This window comes from Dermochelys coriacea, chromosome 14 (assembly GCF_009764565.3).
Source record: "Dermochelys coriacea isolate rDerCor1 chromosome 14, rDerCor1.pri.v4, whole genome shotgun sequence".
NCBI classification, from domain to species: domain Eukaryota; kingdom Metazoa; phylum Chordata; order Testudines; family Dermochelyidae; genus Dermochelys; species Dermochelys coriacea.
Genome location: NC_050081.1, coordinates 1,088,068 through 1,107,928, shown reverse-complemented (window position 1 = coordinate 1,107,928; position 19,861 = coordinate 1,088,068). Strand labels below are relative to the sequence as shown.

Sequence of the window (19,861 nt, the reverse complement as noted above, 5' to 3'; positions counted from 1 at the left end):
CCTTGGTTAGCCAGGCATCCCCACTGCTCCAAGAAACCTGCATCAAAAGAAACACAGGCAGCCCTAACAGCCCAACACATCAGGGACCTCGTCCTCCTGGCAGCAGCTCAGCTACATGCCGCCCTCGAATGCGAGCTCTTTGGGGCAGAGGCCGCTCTCCCTCTGTCTGCACGGCCCCTGCCTGAACGGGGCCACCGCTCCGGGACATCATGGGCTGCATTTGGGGCCTCCAGTCAGAGCCGAGCTGCCTCAGGCCTGCTCAAAATCTCACCCGGCTGGCGCCACCTGCATCCCTAGGCACCTACACGCCTCTGCGGCCCGCAGGCCTGGCGCAGCGACCCGGTGTGGGGCGGGGCAGAGCGGCGCGGGCCCTGATGCTGCCCCGCTCGGTCCAGGCCAGTTATTCATGAGCCAATGTGCATGCGAACATATAACCGACACATAACCATGGACGTCAGCTTGCTCCCAGGGTCCGTGCCCAGCCGGGGGCTGCCGCCCGGCGCCACCCCGAGCTACGAGCCCGGACGCCTGGGCCCCTCGGGCAGCCCCACAGCGCAGGGGCCGGGAGCCCCCAGGCGGGGGGGAGGGAGAGCCGGCCGGGGGGCGGGGCGTCCGGCAGACTCCGCCCCCGGCCACGCCCCCTGGGCGCTGGGTTCCAGTCCCGGGCCAGGCGGGGACTGCGGTTCCCAGGAGGCTTTGCGGCCGGCACGGCGTGGCCCCGCTGCCGCAAGGCATGCTGGGCCCTGTAGTCCAGCTGGGCGCGGGGAGGGCGATGCTGCGGCTGCTTCGCGTGGGTCGCGCCGCCGGGCGGGGGGGGGACTCGCTTTGCAAACCCCCCCCGCCCCATTGCGCACCGGGGCCCCGCCCCATGCCAGCCCCGAGGCGACCGGGCCTCCCTGCAAGGGGGGAGGCCCCGACCTGGCCCGGCCCGGCCCGGCCGATGGGTGCGTGGGGGGACGGCCCGGGCTGGGGGAGAGGCCTGGGGGGCGGGGAGGCACGGGGGGGGGCCTGGGGAAGTGGGGGCGGGGAGGCACGGGGGGAGAGGCCTGGGGAAGTGGGGGGCGGGGAGGCACGGGGGGAGAGGCCTGGGGAAGTGGGGGCGGGGAGGCACGGGGGGGAGAGGCCTGGGGAAGTGGGGGCGGGGAGGCACGGGGGGGAGAGGCCTGGGGAAGTGGGGGGCGGGGAGGCACGGGGGGGGAGAGGCCTGGGGAAGTGGGGGGCGGGGAGGCACGGGGGGGGAGAGGCCTGGGGAAGTGGGGGGCGGGGAGGCACGGGGGGGGGAGGCCTGGGGAAGTGGGGGGCGGGGAGGCACGGGGGGGGGAGGCCTGGGGAAGTGGGGGGCGGGGAGGCACGGGGGGGGAGAGGCCTGGGAAGTGGGGGGCGGGGAGGCACGGGGGGGGAGAGGCCTGGGGAAGTGGGGGCGGGGAGGCCCGGGGGGGGAGAGGCCTGGGGAAGTGGGGGGCGGGGAGGCACGGGGGGGAGAGGCCTGGGGAAGTGGGGGGCGGGGAGGCCCGGGGGGAGAGGCCTGGGGAACTGGGGGGCGGGGAGGCGCCGGGGGGGGGAGGCCTGGGGAAGTGGGGGGCGGGGAGGCACGGGGGGAGAGGCCTGGGGAAGTGGGGGCGGGGAGGCGCCGGGGGGGGAGAGGCCTGGGGGAATGTTGGGGGGCGGGGGAGGCGCCGGGGGGGGAGAGGCCTGGGAAGTGGGGGGCGGGGAGGCGCCGGGGGGAGAGGCCTGGGGAAGTGGGGGGCGGGAGGCGCCGGGGGGAGAGGCCTGGGGCAGCGGGGGGAGAGGAGGCGCCGGGGGGGGAGAGGCCTGGGGCAGCGGGGGGAGAGGAGTGTGGGGGGAGCAGTCCGGGGAGTAGGGAGAGGGGCGCAGGAGGGGGAGAAGCCCAGGGGGCAGAGGGAGGGGGAGAGGCTGGAGGGAGGGCGGGGGGAGGAGAGGCCTGGGGGGGGAGAGGAGTGCAGAGAGGCCTGGAGGGGCGGGAAAAGGGGGGCGGGGGCAGGGGCTGGCCCATCCAGGCCATCACAGACATTGCCTGGCCTGCCTGTTCTTCTCCAAGCTGGTTGTGCTCTCCCGCCCCAGCCCCTCGCCGCCGGCCCTGCGCAGCTGGGGGGCCCAGCCCCATGTGGTGGATCTGCGCAGCGACACAGTGACCCGGCCGCGCGGAGATGAGACAGGCCATGGCCCAGGCCGAGGTGGGGGATGACGACTATGGGGAGGACCCGACGGTCAATGGTGAGGCTGGGGGCAGCGCTGTTGGTGACTGTGCCCCTTGCCTGGGCACTGATGGGCCCTGGTGGCTGGGACACCCCCACTCGGAGCCAGAGAGTGGGCTGCCCTGGCCCCCCAGCAGACCCCTTCTCCCCAGACATGCCCAGCCCCAGGGTGGGGTCAGCCCTCCCCTCTGCAGGTAGCCGGGTGGGTCACAAGCAGGACAAGACAGTGGCAGCAGCTGTGGGGAGCCCAGAGCGGAACCGCACAGAGAGGAGGGCCGGGGGAGGGCAGGTGTGTCGGGCAAGGGGGCCAAGCATCAGCTTCCAGAACAGATCCCATGGGGCTGTGAACTCGGGCTCCCCCTTCCCCACACATCTGGTGGCCGATGCTGCCTCTGCAGGGGCTTCCTGGTATACTTTTGAAGTCGGGTCATGAACAGAACAAGTGCCCAGCCCCTCCCTTCTCCTGCCAGGGCTGGGGCAGGGACCCACTGAACCCCGAGCAAATCATCTGCAAGGGCAGCAGGGGTCAATGCAGTGGGTCTCGGCCAAGCTGGAGGGCTCCAGTGTGACAGGAACCCCCTGCTCTGTGCCTGGTGCCTGTGCTACCCCTACCCCCAAAGGGCACACGGATGCTGTGAGCTGCCCCACTTGTTGCTGCCGTGAGGGGCACATTGCTGGCCGTCTTGCTCTTGTTTGCAGGCCACCCCAAGTGCTAAGGAAAGGCCCCCCCGCGAGCACACACCCTGTGACTCTTTCCATGCAGAGCTGCAGCGCTTGGCCGCCCAGCTCCTAGGAATGGAGGAGGCTTTGTTTGTGCCAACATCGACCATGGCAAACCTCATTGCTGGTGAGTCCTGTGGGGTGGGCAGCACAGCGCCCGCTGCAGGGCTCTTCCATCGCACTCCCTGAGCAGCGGCTCGGCAAATGGCTATTGACCGCCCTTGGCCTGGGAAGTGCGTGTCTGCCAAATTGAAGCTTCAGCCCCAGCCTCTCCCAGCAGGGTGCTGTGGGGAACAGGGCAGGAGCACTGATGGGGGGGCAGCCCCCAGCTAATCCCATCCCAGCAGGGGGTGCTGTGGGGAGCTGGGCAGGAGCACTGATGGCGGGGGGAGTTCACGGCTAATCCCTCCCCAGCCAGTCGCAGCAGGGGTGCTGTGGGGGCAGAGCAGGAGTGCTGACTGCGGGGGAGCCCCCAGCTACTCCCGCCTCAGCCTGTCCCAGCAGGAAGTGTTTTGGGGGGCAGGGCAGGAGCACTAATGGGAGGGTGGGGGAAGCTCACAGCTAATCCCACCCCAGCCTGTTGCAGCAGGGGCTGCTGTGGCGGGCAAGGCAAGCTCCAGTTGTTCAGGGGCAGCCTGGACTGTTTCAAGTGCCCCTGTGGTTGAGGGATGGGGTGGCCAGTCCCTGGCCCCAGGGGCTCAGTCAGCAGCTGGCTTTTGTAGCAGCTGCTCCCCAGGAGACAGGGAGGCACATGGCACATCTTGGTGAAGGGGAATGCCAAAGCAGCCCCTGCTGGGCCCATGATCTGCTCTGTCTATAGGGCCAGAGCCCTGCTGCTTTGTGCCCCACACGGCTCGGCCCCCTGGAACTGCTCCTGATGTGTTCCCCCCAGTCTGTCTACCAAGGCCCCCCCCCCTCCCCCTCCTGTCCCACTTCACTGCCCTCTCTTGTCCCAGTGATGTGCCATTGCCAGCGCAGGGGGGCTCAGCTGCTCGTCGGAGGGAGGCCCATCTGCACGTCTTCGAACAGGGAGGGGTTGCTCAGGTATGCGATGCGCTTGATCCTGGCTTGGGCACCCTCCTCCGGCTAAGGAAATCTCAGGGCAGCTTTGGATGGTCTGGAATGGTGGGTCAGATTCTGATCCCGTTTGGGATTCCCAGTTGGGGATTGCTGCCCCAAACCCTCATGGCATGGAGGAAAGGGCCAAGAGATGCACAAGGAGCATCCCACACCTCTGCATGGTCCCAATGGGGGAGAGTCTCGTACGCTCACTGTCTGGGCAGGGCCATGCACACACACTGTGTCTGTCGGTGAGCAGGGGAACAGAGCAGGGCCAGAACCCCAGCAGGGCATGAATCTTGGAAACAAATCCCCATGTGGCTGCTGCCCCGGTGTCTGCATGTGCACAGATGGCCTGGTGTGGGGCCAGAGGCCTTGTCCCTGCCCCATCACTCTAACATGGAGGCGGGCAGGTATCTCTAGTGAGGGTGGGACGGGGCCGCAGGGGGGCAGCACTGGGCCAAGTTCTCAGGCAGGTGACAGCAGGACTGTGAATCCTGGCCAGCTGCTGCCCCCTATGGCCGCTCGCAGCAACAACCGTGGGGAAAGAATTCCCTGCCAGGCTTTGCCCAAGGAACTCTGTGTTCCACCGCCCCAGGGTGCCCAGTTGTCCCTGCCCCACGCCCTCGCCCTCTGGTGCTTCAGGCCTTTACCAAGGCTCTGGCTTTTCTTGGCTTGCTGTTAAATGAGCTGTCATGGGGCTGGTTCTGTGCAAACCCAGGGCTCAGCCCCTTGCTGGGGTGACGTGCTCAGCAGCAGCAGCAGGCCATGGGAGAAGGCCACACTGCGGTAGCATCAGGGTGCAAGGGCTGAGCACAGAAGTCCAGGGAACACCCTGGGCTGGGACAGATGGGGGTGTGGGATGGAGATGTAGTGGGGGTAGGATAGGTTTGGAGCAGGGGTGAGGCAGGGACACCTTGGAGTTATATTTGGAAGTGAGCCATGGTCAGATGTTTCTTTCCCACTCTGGTGAACATGGCTCGCTGGGACAGAGCGTGGTTTTGGGTGCCCTCGGGCCTGCCCACGCTCACCATGCTGTCCCGGGCATAGGTAGCTGGGGTCCATTCCCAGGTGCTGCAGGATCTGCCAGATGGCACCTTGGACCTCAACGAGCTGGAGTCGACAGTCCGTGCGGGTTATGGCAGCCGGTACCACCCTCGCTCAGTGCTCCTCTGCCTGGAGAACACCCACAGCTCTGCAGGGGGCCGGGTGCTCCCCCTTGCCTACCTCAGGGAGGTGCGTCTCGCAGTCCACAGTGACACGAGTGTGCTGTTCTCAGCGCAGCCCGTCCCGCTGCCTGCCTCCTGGAGCTGGCATGAGATGGTTCCTGCAGGGCGGCACCACTGGCCCTGGCCTCAGTCCCAAGGCGCCATCTGGGTCTCCTGGTCTAGTGGTTCAAGAGCCAACTCCTGCCCCACCTGCTAACTCCGAGAGCTGGGCCAACTGCCCTCTGTGCCCCATATCACAGGGTGCGCTGGCTGGGGGATGCAGCCACCCATGTGTGCTCGGCCCCAAAGGCAGAACCCTATCTGAGACTGAGTGGCTGGGCTGGGTGTTGGGGGCAGGGCAGCAGGCTCCACAAAGCCACAGCCTTGCTGTGGGCCCTGAGTCCAGCCTCTGGCAGCTCTCTGGCTCTGCATCCAGCTGCTTCCACTGGCCCCGGCCTCACCATGTTCTCCTCTCCAGGTGCGCCTGCTTGCTGACCGCTACAGGCTGCGCATCCACATGGATGGGGCACGGCTGATGAACGCAGCTGTGGCCCAAGGCGTCGCCCCGGCTCAGATCACTCAGCACTGCGACTCTGTCTCCCTCTGCTTCTCCAAGGTGTGTCCGGAGACGGGGGGTTCAGGGAAGGTGACACACCACGGAGCAGGTCCCCAGGGCCAGCTGGGAGGGGCATGAGGCAGCTCCTGGGGCAGCCCACTCTGGGTCAGGCAGCAGATACCTAGGAGTCAGGGCGGGAGGCCCCTTTGGGGCACGGGGTGGTTCCCTTGGGGGCTGGCTCTGACTTCCTCTCTTGGCAGTGCAGGGGCTGGGTGCCCCAGCCGGAGCGCTGGTTGCTGGGTGCAGAGAGTTCGTGGCAGAGGCCTGGCGCATGCGGAAGCTGCTTGGTGGAGGGATGCGCCAGGCAGGGGTGCTGGCGGCAGCTGCCCGCGTAGGGCTGGAGCGCATGGAGGAGACACTGCAGAGAGACCACGGCAATGCCCGCAGCTTCGCCCAAGGTGCCTGCAGGTGCCCTGCACCAGAAGCCAAGGCCAAGGGCTTTGTTCCTATGGTGGGGGAGGGGTAGGCTAGACCCTGCTGGGCAGGACCCCAGGACACATTGTCCCTGGCTCGGGGAAGCTGAGGTTGGCCCAGTTCAGTCAGGGATAATCCTGGTGTCCTGGCCCCATCCTCCTCTTTGCCCCTCAGCATGTGCCTGGCTCAGACCTGGGAGTTCAGCTTGGGCGCAGAAAGGCTGTGGGGTTTGCCTGCCCTGGGAGGGTGGGTGATCCAGCTAGGGGCTCCCAGAAGGGTCAAAAGGGGAACCTGGTGCCTTCCCTGCAGCTCCCCGGCCCCATCTCCTGTGAGCAGAGGAGGGATGGGCCCCTCACTGTTTTACCCCAGGGGCTGCAGAATCCCTCTGTGCCGTTGGGGGCGAGCCTGGCGCTGGTACAGGTACAGCCTAACAGCATGTGTCCTTCACCCCCAGGCATCTGGGAGCTTGGCTCGCCCATCTGCTCTGTCGACCCCTCGGCGTGGAGACCAACATGGTGCTGGTGAAGGTGGCTGTGCCCTGGCTGTCCCCTGAGAAGCTGTGTGAGCGCATGCAGGCGTGAGCGAAGAGGAGGTGGCTGAGACAGGGCGTGCTGTCAGCGTGCGGCTGTTCCCATGGGCCTCGCGCTCCCTGCGGGCCGTCTGGCACTGTGACGTCTCCGCACAGGACACCCAGCTGGCAGCCAACAAGCTGAAATTTGTGGCCGAGCAGTGCAGGCAGGAGCGAGGTGCTGCACCCTAGAGTGGGCAGGAGGGGTACACCCAGGCCAGACAGGAGAGTGTCCCTGCCTCTGCCCTTCGGAGCCCAGAGCTACCAAGCCAGGATCGAACATCCCAGAGCCAGTTGAGGGTCCAGCCTGCCCAGCGCCTCCTGCCCAGCAGGATGCCACTGGCTGGCCCAGGCCATACAGACTTAACCCACATGGGAACCACAGCCTCTCGACCCACATGGCCGGCTCCAGCCACATGCGGCGGAGGCGGGGCTTGCCAGTCTGGTCCAGCCCCACTCGGGGAATGGAGCCAGCCAGGGCCATGGCAGTGGGAGTTAAACGGGGCATGGCCCGTGTGGTTGCATTATCCAGCCCCATGACTGAGCCATGTCCAACTGCACTGCCCCGAGCCTCCTGCTCACCTGACTACACTTCACCGGCCCAGCCACAAGCTGCTCACTGCTCCAAACACAAGAGGGCCTTCTCCACGCTGCCAGAGACCTCTGAGGATGCAGTGCGGCTGCCAGCTGAATCAGGGCCTTGGCCCCTCTTCCCACAATGCCACTGGAGGTATCCCACAATCTAGTGTGACAACTTCCCAGGGGCCTGGGGGCAAGGCCGGGAGCCGCGAGATCCCTGCCCATAGAGATTGCCCTGTGTGCAGGGACCATAGCACACGTGTGACCAACAGCTCTAGGATTCCTGGGTGCCCGCTACACCAAGGGAACGTGTGAGGATCTACACCCTGGAGCCTGGCTCTGGAGTCTGTTGTAGAGGCTGCAGGGCTGGAAGTGCTGGTGCAGCTTGCTTTGCTCCGTGCCTTTGCTGACGCAGCAGGTTTGCACTCGTTGGTTGCTGGAGCTGACAACCAGTCCCTCAGCTGCCAGCTGGGCAGCTTCCTTCAGGCATTGAATCCCGCTGTGCCTCCAGGGCGCACGTGACCCCGTGCCCCTGGATCTGCAGTCTGCCTGTGGGCTCTGGCTGGAGTTTAAGGTGTTGGTTATGACCCACAAAGCCCTAAATGGCCTGCCTGAGGGATTGACCCTGCCCATGTGGTGCTGCCACAGCTGGGTCCAAGTGATACATGGGCGGGCTGGGCATTCTCCATGCGGGTACTGAGCCCCTGGAACTTGCTATGGAGTAGCCCACCTGGGGGCATGCTGAGAGAGCCCTGGTGTAAGGGGGCAGGGTTGGGGCACCCCACGATGGAGTCTCTGCAGTTCCTGGTTGAATGCTCCCTTTCCTGGTTCTGGGCTGCAGTTGTGGGTTGATGTCAGGGCGCCTGGAGCCTTGGAGAGGCTGCTCTACTTCCCTGTGGCTAAATAAAGAACAAGCTCCTGGCTGGCTTAGGGGTTTGACTGCTAAGGCTATATTAGGTGCAGGGCCCCAGCTGTTCTGTGGAGAGATCACAGCCCCAGAGTGGCCCAGCCCCTGGCCTGGGAGCTCTTAGTGACAAGCACCCAACCTGAGGCAGGGGCCACTTGCACCCCAGGGCCTTCAGGAGTGGCACTGCAGCAGGGGATGGGACGTACAGAGAGGGGTTCTGGGTGATGCTCAGCCCTGCTCCTTCCCAGGCAGGGAGATCCAGCACCTGGGGACAAGGCAGTGCTGCAGCAGCCCCTGGGGCAGAGGGATGATTGCAAGGCTGTGCAGGCAGAGGCTGGGCCTCCAGCTCTCTCAGCCCCCAGAGGTTGTGGTAGCCTGGGGCCTGGGAGGGGTGGGAGGCTCCAGTGACAGACAGGTGCTAGCTATGGAATCAGAGAGGAACCTTTATTGGGACATGCTGGGCAGAGGACAGGAGGCCAGATGCTCTGGCAATGGGAGGGCAGCTGAAGCAGTAGCAGCCCCGGCAGCAGGGGGCTGTGACAGGCTGCAAGCAGAGAAGCCTCAGGTTGGGGCTGACTGCCCCTTGGCACTGCTTCCTTCACCCCAGGCTTGGCACTGGTCTGATGGGCTTCCCTGCTCTGATGGGTGGTCTGCTGTCCAGGTCTTCCACGAGCCATGGCTGAGCATGGTGCAGCGGCCATCTGCCCTGTGCTCTCACCTTGTCTGCATCATTCTCCCTGCAGCTGCCTGGCTCTGTGTGGGGAGGGTGTAGGCCCCCTCTAACAGGCTGGCCTCCATCGTAGCCAGGGTCCATTGGATCGAGGGGAGCCGGCCGCCAGGTCCATCCCCAAGTCACTGACTCAGCCCCAAGAACTCAGGGAATCCAGGCTGTAGCCAGCAGCACCAGGGGGTGAAGGGTCAGTCTGGGCCTGCTGCTATGGGGCTTTAGCCTCTGCCCCCTACCCACTACCTTCCCAGCAACGGGGACTGCAATGCAGGGGGCCTGCAGCTGGGTGCGTGGGGCATGGGGTAGCAGAAAGGTCAGTCCCAAAGAAGCTGCAGATGGCGGAGCGCTGGGGTGTCCCTGCCCATCTCCCTGCGGCTCAGATGGCCACGGAGCGTGGGGCTTGCTGCAGGCTGAGGAGCCGGGCAGCGAGGAGGAGGAGGGAGCCGGCCAGCACCTCAGTGCTGAAGGAGAGCCAGGCCAGTGCCATGGACCAGCCAAAGCTGATGTGGACGTGGTTAAAGTGCTGCTGGTTGTACATGCGGACGGTCTCGGTGAAGGCCGCCCCAGAGTAGCTAATGTAGACGCTGATCCCCGACAGTGTCAGCAGGCCTGCAAGAGGCAGAGAAGTTAGGGCTCGGTGCTGGCCTGGGGCCCTGACCAGGTCCACCACAGCTGTGATTGGGCCAGTCTGTGCCATGGCAGCAGCACAACTGGGAATGGTTTTGGTGGCCTCACAGTGCAGCCCCCAACTCTCGCTGGTGGCCACAGGCAAGCTGGTGAGTTCCCGGTTCCTTAGTTACCACACACACCCAGCCCCACGTCTCCAGAGGTGCTGCCCAGAGCTCCTGGGGAGGTTGTGTGGTGCAGGGCACTGATCCCTGCTGGCAGCGCCAGTGAACACTAAGGCGGTGCATCCAAGAGCAACAGCTGGGGGCTGCTGCTTTGCCCCCACCTTGTCCCCATCTCTGCCCAGGAGACTGTCGTGTCTGCAGAAAAGTCTGCTGGTGGCTGCGTTTGAGAAATGCTGGCTTAGACCCGCCTGATCTGAGCGCTGCCCCAGCACACCCTGCAGCCCTCCTAGGATTGCAGCCAGCCACCTGCCTAGAGGCTGCAGCTACCCCACTCCAGCCCCTTCGCATGGGTGCCCAGAAGCACTGGGGGGAACCCCAGAGCAGCTAGCTTTCTGCAGCACAATGATCCATGGGATACCTGCCTGGACGTTTTGGGGACCCTACAGGGGAGCATGGGACCAGCGAGGCTGCAGCACTTTGCAGTGCAGCTGCTGCCAGCCAGGCTCAGCGAAGCTGGGGGCTCAGCCAAGGTGACTGCATGATGGAGCCTCTGTTCCTGTCTGCACTAGGGGGAGCCCTGCCCCACTGTGGGGGAGCAACCCCCCATAACAGACTGGTGCAGCTACCCCAGCGATGTGAGCAGACACGTGCTGGTGAACGAATGAGAGGAGTCATTGCCCTGAGTCGATGCGAGACAGAGCGAGCGACGGTAATTACTGAGCCTTCCAGCTGGGAGACAGAGCTGGGGGCGCCCAAACAGCCCAAGCTCCAGAACACCTGGCTCCGTTGAGTATGGTGCCCGGGTAGCTGTTTGCCTCTCCCCTCGGTGCCATGTGACTAGCTCGCCCATAGTGCAGTCCCACCCGAGGGGTGGGATGCCTGGGACAGCCACACGGCCTGGTCCTGTGATCACAAGCTCCAGAGACAAGCCCGGGACCAGGGAAGAGCTGAGGTGGGATTTAAAGGGCCCAATGAGGGAATGCAGCTGGCACGCTTCCCATGGCAAAGAACCGGGCCACGGAGCGAATCTCTAATAATGCTCAAAGGGACACCTAAGTTGCTCCTCTCTGGCCACTTGGCAGCAAATCAGTCACAGCTGAGCGGGTAACAAATGGAAGAGATTCCCTGGCCATCCCCAGGGCCCCCCCACACACACACACCCGGTCAGCCCCGGCCCCCGCTGAGGTTCAGGGTCAGGCAGGAATTGCTACGAAGCACATCTATTGAGTGACAGGGAGCTCAGCAGACGGAAGTGGGAGATATCTGGCTTCCAGGGGTTACAGTGAGACTCTGCATCTACAGGAGAGAGTCACCCCAGGCTCTGGCGTGGCCCAGAGGGGCAACTCTGCAGCCCAACAACCTGCCTCCCCCCCGGCCACCTCGCCAGCACACAGCAGTCCTGGCTGCTCCAGGCACAGCACCCCAATGGAGAAGAAAGAAGGGGGTGGGGAGATTTCCCAGCAGAGGCACTGGCAGCTTTACAGAGCTCCCTGCACTGGGATCCTGATGGGGTCCAGTCCCTAGAGAGCACAGAGCAGCCAGGCCCAGGGAGAGCTGCCCCACACAGGTCACATGGCTGGGAGCAGCCACAGAGGGTGGCTTAGCACCATGCCTCTGATACCAAGTGTGCAATCTAGCGCCCAGCCCTGACCCCAGCACTCTCGCCTGACGCTGCTCACTGCATAGCCCTGGCTTGTATACCTGGCACATTGCTGCCCTCAAAGCAAAAAGCTTCTCGGTTATTCACTCTCCTTTGGCCACAGAGGGGCCAGGACCAGTGCAGAATCCTGCCTGTCCTGCAGCCAGCGGCAGCGCTGAAACACAGCCAGTGAGGAGCAGGCCTGGCCAGAACAGTCACCCCCAGCCAGCCTGGAGCGAGACAGGGCTCTGGGCACTGGCACATGGGGTGAGGGAGAGACCAAGGATAGGCAGGGAGGCACAGACATCCCAGGCCAGGGCCAAAGAGAGCAGCTACTGGTGAGGGGGTGAAGAGGCCAGCCCTGCCCCAAGGGGATGAGACAGGCAGTGCCAGGCTCTCAGCCTGCATCAGGCTCCCTCGGTCTTCATTCCCCCAGTGCCAGGGCAACAGAGCACCACAGGCCCACACTGGTCTGTCTCTGCACGTCCCCCCAGGAGAGGCTTAGCAGGGAAAGTGGGATGCCAGCCCCAAACCCCCACTTTCCCCTCCAGCAGGTGCCCCTCCCTCGCCTGCCATGACTCAGATGCGAGGATGGGTCTGAGGGACAATTCAAATCACAGTCCAAAAAATGTGCTTAATTTAGAGGCTGGGCAGCAGCTGTGAGAGCCGGGGGCAGGACTGGGCAGCTCAGAGCTGATCCCCAACCACTGGCAGATAACTCGGCAGCTGTCCCTGGCCCCACACTGGCCCCACTGGTGTAGCTTAGCCCTGACAGGCATGAGTGCGAACAGGAGGGGTTACTGAGCCAATCCTGCTAGACCCACAAACTATCCCTCTCCCACCAGTGGGCCCACATGCTTCTCTCCTGCTCAGGCTGAAAACCTGAACTCCCCCAGCAGGAGCCAGTTGGTGCTCAGGACTCTGGTTCTATTTGTACAGCGCCTAGCGCAAAGGGGGCGCTGCTGATCCGCAACATGCCACCACCTCTGGCAGAGCCTTTCCCCCACCCAGGGCTGAAGGGTCCTGCCCGTTACCCATAGGCTGGAAACTGAGCTCCCGGTGAGCTCAGGGTCACTTTGTGGCCATTTCCTTGGGTCAGTGGCAGGGGCAGTATAGCTCCATGGTGGCCTCTATTGGGCAGGGGTCTGTAGCTCTCTGCTCAGGGAGCCCCCCCACCCCCTGCATTGCAATTCTCTGCCCAGCCCCACATCCCTAGCAGCAGCAAGGAGAGAATCCAGGGCCAGAGACACACCAGCTGGCAGGGCCACAAAGGGAAAATCCAGGTACTGTCCAAGCACCTTCAGCTTTGTCTGTGCTAGTGAAACCAGGACCTGGGTTGCGCCCCTGCCAGTACGGGGCAGCAGGGCTTGGAGCTGGGCAGGACCCCAGTGGTGGAGCCCCCTGAGCAGCGAGTGCGATGGTGGGAGATGGCTGAAAACCCATCGCAGCCTCAGTGACTCCACAGCACGTTCCCAATGGCTGCTGCAGCACCTGGGTCCCTGGCTGCTCTCTGCAGGGACTGAGCCCCTGAGAGAGTGTGGCCTGCACATCCCCCCGCGTTGCCCACGCATGCCAGCCGCAGGCACTCACCTCCCAGCAGGAAGTAGGAGCCTGTGAAGAGCAGCAGCTGGCGGCTTTGTGCCAAGGAACTGACAACGCCACAGATCCAGCCGAAGATGAGGAGGATGAGGCTGAGTGGCAGCATGACCACGAAGGCCCGGTGCATGCCTGCCAAGGACAAAGGGAGATGGCCTCCGGAGGCAGCACATGCCCTGCACTGTGCTCACCAGGAAGGATGAGCCTCAACTGTTCCAGTCCTTGCCCTGGGCACTGGCCCCGGCACAACCCCATCCCACTCCCCTTCCTGCAGCCAATGCAGGGACCCAGCACAGAGACACCTGAGTGTGGGTGTCCTCAGCAGAGGCCCAAGTGGAGTAGCACATTGGGCACCCCTCCCCCCCCCCCCCGTGAGCAAGCCCAGGACAACTTCCCTCCTGGGGGCCAGGGTGACTCACAGATAAGATGCTGCAATGACGTGGGCACCTCTTGGCTCTTGCTCCCAAATGGGTCAATCAGTGGGATGCAGACATTCCTGCCTGGAAAGGAGAGGAGAAAATAAACCAGCCCCCAGCCGGGACATAACGGGGGTCCTCTGGCCTGTGTTATACAGGAGGCCAGATGAGACCATCCTAACGATTTCATCTGCCTCGAATCTATGACTCTGGAAAGCGGGGGGGGGGTGAGGAGAGAAGCTCTATGGAGGATTTATAGCCCCCCAGGGCAGGGACCCCAACATCCATGGGGATCTGCTGGGGGCCAAGCCAGGGATGGGCGTTGGGGCTAAGGGGACAATTTCACTAGTGAGTAGAAAGCTCCTCATGTGGGTGGCATTGCTCAGCTCAGTGAGAGCTCTCAGCAGGGAGCTCAGGGCTGGGTTACAGATGTGGGAGCTAGGGCCTCCTGCACCTGGCTGGGGGCAGACCTGTAGCTGTTAGTTCTGTGTTAGCCAACCGCCCTTCTCTCTGGAGGAGCCTCTGAAATGCAGAGAACCCCATGCACCCACCCACTCCTCAGAAGCCTTTATGGAGCCTTCCTGCCCCTGTGACAGCAGAAACCTCCCTCCCATGGCGTTCTTTCTGGGATCCCCATGGCCACCTCTGCCCCAGCAGGGCTGGGAACTCCCAGGGCAGTGCTGTACATGCCAATCATGCTGTCACCTCCTCTTCCTGCCCCGAAGCAGGACTCTCGCCCACTGCAGGTACAGAATTCCCTCCCTGCGGAAGGGATGCTCCTGTCGGCCCCATGCCCTGAGAGCAGCTGCAGGCTTGGGTTCTGGAGTTCTGGTCCCAAAGCTACAGGCCCTGTCTGAGGCCAAGCCAGGGCTCTGTGCATGGCCACAGGAGGAGCTAACAGGGAGATGCAGCCAATCCCTGGATGCCATACTCCCCTGGCAGGGCACAGCTCCTAGGCAAGGCATGAGAGTGCAGCTCTCTTTTGCCGTGGATGGCTCCTGCAGGAGAACTCAGTGCAAAGCCAGCACCTGCAGGTGTGTTTGGAGAATTTAGCGTCAGGCTCCAGCCTCCCATGCACGCTAAAGTGGCACACTGAGAAGCAGAAACTCTAGCTCCCAGGACCCGGCAGATCAGCAGTGACTGGATGCAACACCACATGGGACAGTCGTTAATGAACCTCTGAGCCCCCCCGAGAAGCAGCTGCCCAGTAAGGAGACCCCAGGCACATGCCCCTCGGCTCTGCAGGGAGGTCTGGCATGTGGCCCATTGGAATGAAAGGCAGCATGAAGGGGCCCTCTGACCTGCCTGGCTGGGGGCACAGCACCCTGCAAACTGACAGGAGCCCTGGGGAACAGGGAAAGGATCCAGTTAGCAGCAGCCCCTGTGACAGCACCTGCTCCGGGGACAGTAATGAGACACAAGTAATTGCAACCAAGGTCTGCGAACCAGCAGCAGCAGCCCTGATCCAGAGTACAGAAAAGCACTGCCTCCTTGGGACTGTTCTAACAAGCCACCCTCACTAGTGGGGGCTGCTTCTGCTGCCCCCCCCCCCAATCCTAGCAAGCAGTGGGAGCTGCCCAGGGTAGGAGACATCTTCCCCTGGGCACAGCCCCTCCCCACATCCCCTGCCAGGTTCCGTGCCCCCAGGAGGGACAGGGACATTACAACTGGAGAGGCCCCAGCAGCTGGTCGCTTCCCTTCCTGGGGTCCTCTGCTCAGCCTTGCTAGCCAAGTGCTTCGCTGTCCTCCCATCACCACAGGGCAGCAGGACAGGGCTGTGGTGCCAGGTGCGGGACACAGTGATGGGCCCAGGGTCACCAAGGCCTGTGGTGGGAGCAGAGAATCCAGGCTCCAGTCCCAGGCTGGCGTCTGAACTACTGGGGAGCAAAGCCCCGGAAAGGCTGAGGGCCAGTGACTTTCCCAGATAATTATCAGCAATTAAACCTGCTGCTGCTGCGTCCTGGGCCAGGCTCAGGACAGGAGACGCTGGGAGACCGGCTGAGCGCTGCTTACCCCCCCACACCACACACACGTGCCCGATCCGCCCAGGTGCTGGCACTAGGAGGGCTGGCTTGAGCTGGTCTCTCTCCCATACAGGGTAACAGTGGAGCTCAGCCCCCTCCCGCTCCCTACACATTTTGGCAGCGCCCTGCCGATCTGCCCCCAGAACCAGGCGCCCCGGTTAGCTTCTCACCTCTCCCCGCAGGGCCCGGTCCCGTCTGTCTCTCCAGCTCGGACCGCAGGCGCGCAGGAGAACCAGGGGGGCTGAGCCCAGCGGAGCGCGTTCTGCGGCCCTGGGCAGGGGGCTTCCCGGACAGGGGTGGTGGGCGCCTCAGGGAGGGGGCCGCGGGCAGCTCCCCGCCTGTGTGCTCAGCAGCTGCTCACAGCGGGGCCGGGGAGCCAAGGGGGCCGGGAAGAAGCCGAGGCCGGCACTGAAGGGCGAGGCGCGTCGGCCCCGAGGCAGGTTCGCTGCGCACACCTCGCGCTCCCTGGGGCGGAACGCTGGGGGGGTTCAGGGCACTGCTTCCGGGGAAGTTCACGGCAGCTCCGGCCCTCGGCTGCCTCAACGCCCGGAGGCGCGGGAGCCCGGGAGGAGGCTGAGGGAGCGCCGTTAAATGCGGCGGAACCGGGGCTGGCAGGGTGGGGATGCCGAGCCCGACGGCGGGGGTCCCGGCGCCCGTTAACCTTCGCAGACCCGCCAGAGCCCAGAGTGGGAGCTGAGCGGCTCCGGGTCCCGCGCCGGTTCCACCCGCACCAGGTACCAATAGTCCGAGCCGATGGCCACGGCCAGGAGCCCGAACATGAGGATGCCGCTGAGCGCAGCGCTCACGCACAGGGCGCCCGCGGGCAGCCCGCCTCGCCCCAGCCCCAGCCCCATCCCCGCCCGACCAGCCGCGCCGCTCCTCACCCGGCCCCCGGCCGCGCTTTGGGGAGCAGGGGTCCGTGCGCCCCCTCCGGCGTCCGGGAGCCTGACACCCGGCGGGGGCGCTGTGCCCGGGCGTAGGCTCGCGAAGGGGGCCGGGCCGTGCAGACCGGCGGCGCTGACCCTGGGCGCAGGGGGGCAGCCTGAGCCCAGCACTTCGCACCCCCGAAGCCGATGCCCGCTCGGAGGCTGTTAACCCCCGCGGGAAAGGGCCCCCGCGGCTCGGCTCCGCGGGCTGCGACCCCCTCGGCCCCGGTTCACGGGCCCCCGCGCAAGGTGCAAGTGCTGTGGACGCGGGAGTCTCCGGGGTCCGGCCAGGTGCCCCCCGCCGTACGGCACAGAGCGCCCGGCAGCGGCTGGCACTGGGACTGCGGGGCCAGCGTGTGCCCACCCCTTCGCATCGGGCCTGGGCTGCTCTCCCCGGGCCGTGAGCTGGCCGCGAACCCCGTTCACGGCCGGGCCGGACCTGGAGGCGCGGGGAGAGCCGCAGAAAGTGCCTTGGCGCCCCTCTCCCCACGGGCTGGAGCTCTGCAGCGCCCGGCAGCCTCTGGCAGCTCGGGCGGTAGAGCAGAGTCCGGACAGCCGCTTCCCCGTCTGGGGCTGGGGCTGGGGCTGGGGGGGGTCACAGCCAGTCAGACCGGCAGCTGGACTGCAGGGGCCAAAGGGGCTGTGACCCTGGAGTATCCCGGCTCCCTGCAGAGGAGGGTAGGACTGGAAGGGACCTCAGAGCCTAGGTCATCTAGTGCCTGCACTCAAGGCAGGACCAAATATTATCCAGGTCTGGCCCATGCTGGCTGGGGCAGAGAAATAAACCCCGCTGGGCCCCTCTGGAGCAGAAGACTGAGACCGAGAGCCCCGAACTCTTCCCCAATCCCTCCAGCCAGGGCCACCCAGACTCCTTGGGATGGGGGGTGCACAGAGGGGTTCCCAGGAGACGGGTGCCAGAGATAGGGTTGCCAACTCCAAGTGTTCAAAAATCAGGATGTCAACCCCTCACCCTCCAGATCACAAGCTTGGCTCTTTTTTTCCATCTCCCAGCTCTCAGGACACTTGTGGGTGGCGTTTTAAAACTTTTCTCCACCCCCGAGATCCCACCCCCAGAATGGACACTTACCTTTCTTTTTCACGGAAGCTGAGAGCCTCAACCCAATCCCAGGACTCCAGGAGTGGGGGCTTTAGGAAAACATCTTATGATTGATAACAGTACAGGGGTCTCCTGGATATGATCCCCTGCAGCCCTATCTCAACTGCCTTAGGGGCACCCCAAGGTGCTGCCCCAGTCTTCTCTGGGAACAGCTCCATGGGGCTGGTACCAACCTGCTCCAGGGTAAAGTGATGGTGAGTGATGTAGGGGCTGGGGGTCTGTCACAGAGTCCCCCGGGTGATGCCTGGAGCTGCTCCCTACGAAGCCAGTCAAGACTCTGGTGAAGTCTCCCTCTCTGTGAGCAGCCTGTCTGCAGGGCAAGAAGCTCACCTGCTTCCCCCTTCCTGGGTCTGACCTCGGAGCATTCACGTATCCTCTGCCCCTCCGTGCACTTCCCACAGCGAGTCCGCCCAGGTGGGGTCCTGAGGAAGCCAGAGGGTCCTGACCCCCAACTTCGCAGTCAGACGTGACTCTCAGCCAGCCAGTAAAACAGAGGTTTATTAGATGACAGGAACATGGTCTAACACAGAGCTTGTAGGTGCAGAGAACAGGACCCCTCAGCCGGGTCCATTTGGGGAGCAGTGAGCCAGACAACCACGTCTGCACTTCACTCCATGTCCCCAGCCAGCCCCAAACTGAAACTCTCTCCAGCCCCCCCTCCTCTGGGCTTTGTCCCTTTCCGGGCCAGGAGGTCACCTAGTTCCTTTGTTCTCCAACACTTTCGCTCTCACCTTGCAGGGGGGAAGGCCCAGGCCATCAGTTGCCAGGAGACAGGGTGTCGGGCCATTCTCTGTGTCCAGACCCCTGCACCACCTGCCCTGTAGGGCTCTGCAACGATCATACACCCTTATCCCACCACTAGATACTTAAGAACTGCATAGGGGAAACTGAGGCACCCCCACACTATTCAGAGGAAACATTAAGAACAGACCCGCTTCCTCACAGGGTCCCCACAGGCGGGTAGGATACCACACAGGGGGTGGGCCCAGTCTCTCCTGCCCCATGACCAGAACAGGAGGGAGGGATGAAGGGGGGCAGGCAAAACCACAGGCAGCGCTCTCAGGCCCTGTGCAGTCATGGAGGCAGGAGGGACAGAGCACTTCGGGGGTTGCTGGGAGCAGCTATGCACGGTAGCCTGGGCAATGTTGTCCTCTGGTCTTTGTCAAGGCCCATTTGCTCCTCCCCATTGGGGCTGTTCCAGGGGATAGAGCCTGTGCGTGAACAATACATTATAGAGAAACTAGCCATGGGCTGCTGGGGGCAGGCACTGAGGGATGTTAGACCCCCAGGGGTGGACAGTCAAGGGGTCAGTGTTGAGGGTGCATTGGGGCAAAGGGGGCATTTACCCACAGAGGAGATGGGTTGACACATTCTGGCCGGGGCAGTACTAATTCCAGGGGGAGCGATGGATGTAGCCAGGCTGACGTGGGCAGTAGTACAAGGCACTGTGGGACAGCAGAGTCAGGAGGACAAAGTTCACTCTGCCCAGGGACAGAGCCCTAGCCACACAAACTCCCCTGCTCTGCCATGGCCCCCTGTCATCAGGGAATCAAACAGTCCTCATGGTGAAACTGCCAGTGATTGTCAGGAAAGTGGTGCCATTAGGCTCCCCAGCCAGCAGGAGAAGCACTGCACTCAGCTGGAGCCCCACGCAGGTGTGGGTAAACCAAACCAAACAGCCAGTTGTGGGACTGTGGGGTACCAGTACCCCCACTCTGACCAGAGCAGGCTCTAATATACTGTGAACTACATGCACCGAGGCTTCACTCAGCTCACCTGAGAAGAGAGGGGGCAAAGGTAACATTATTCACCTTTCTACCAGGAAGCAACAGGAGCTGGTTTGGTCCCTGGAGCAAGTTAGAACAGCCCCACGGTGCCTATACCAGATGAAATAATCCCCTCTGGCCAGATCACTGGAGCACAGCACATGCCAGCCCCACCCCTCCCATATTCTATGCAAGGCAGGGGGGAGGGGGACCCGAGGCGAGAAGCAGGCGACACAGTCGGCTATACCAACTTTGCCATAAGCTCAGGAAATCCCCAGTGGCCATTTCAGTGCAGCTTTAAGTCTCCTTTGCTCTGCTGCAGCAGCACAGAGGGGACTTGACCTGGTGCTCTGTGGGCAGTTACCTAATGGCTAGACCTCATGTACAGTACTGGATAAGGGTTCTACTACTGCTGCCAGCTATGGGAAATCTCTTTTAGCTCAGCTGCTAGAGCTCTGTGGTTTTGGAGGAGAAGGCGCAGTTGATTTATACAGTAATAGTGTCTTGCCTGAACTCATGATTTATTACAAGGCCATTTCCCCAGAGAGAGGTTTATATGAAAGCAGCAGCTA

General features: G+C 63.8%; 2 protein-coding genes across 2 annotated transcripts; one reads left to right on the top strand and one right to left on the bottom strand.

Annotated features, from left to right (window-relative positions):
- The first annotated feature begins 743 nt into the window (after positions 1–743).
- LOC119843245 (probable low-specificity L-threonine aldolase 2) lies at positions 744–8,302 on the top strand. Its single transcript, XM_043496548.1, is given in 11 exon segments — positions 744–944; positions 2,083–2,235; positions 2,980–3,063; positions 3,893–3,934; positions 3,937–3,980; positions 5,046–5,231; positions 5,682–5,819; positions 6,025–6,217; positions 6,688–6,729; positions 6,732–6,805; positions 6,808–8,302. Coding segments are annotated over 10 exon segments (1,056 nt in total). The 5' UTR covers positions 744–944; positions 2,083–2,168; the 3' UTR covers positions 6,994–8,302.
- A 386-nt stretch (positions 8,303–8,688) lies between these two features.
- TMEM235 (transmembrane protein 235) lies at positions 8,689–16,334 on the bottom strand. Its single transcript, XM_038371866.2, has 4 exons — positions 16,142–16,334; positions 13,460–13,540; positions 13,035–13,172; positions 8,689–9,623 (listed from the first exon to the last, which is right to left on the bottom strand). Exons 1-4 carry the CDS (start codon positions 16,332–16,334, stop codon positions 9,391–9,393), a joined length of 645 nt encoding a protein of 214 aa, XP_038227794.1. The 3' UTR covers positions 8,689–9,390.
- Positions 16,335–19,861: the final 3,527 nt, after the last annotated feature.

What these genes read in the sequence shown, in the direction of transcription:
- TMEM235 (XM_038371866.2), bottom strand. Translation starts at nt 16,334, where the DNA reads ATGGGGCTGGGGCTGGGGCGAGGCGGGCTGCCCGCGGGCGCCCTGTGC. An exon ending in GCTCTGGCGGGTCTGCGAAG is followed by an intron (nt 13,541 to 16,141) that starts GTTAACGGGCGC and finishes TCTCCTTTCCAG; the next exon opens with GCAGGAATGTCTGCATCCCA. An exon ending in GTCATTGCAGCATCTTATCT is followed by an intron (nt 13,173 to 13,459) that starts GTGAGTCACCCT and finishes TGTCCTTGGCAG; the next exon opens with GCATGCACCGGGCCTTCGTG.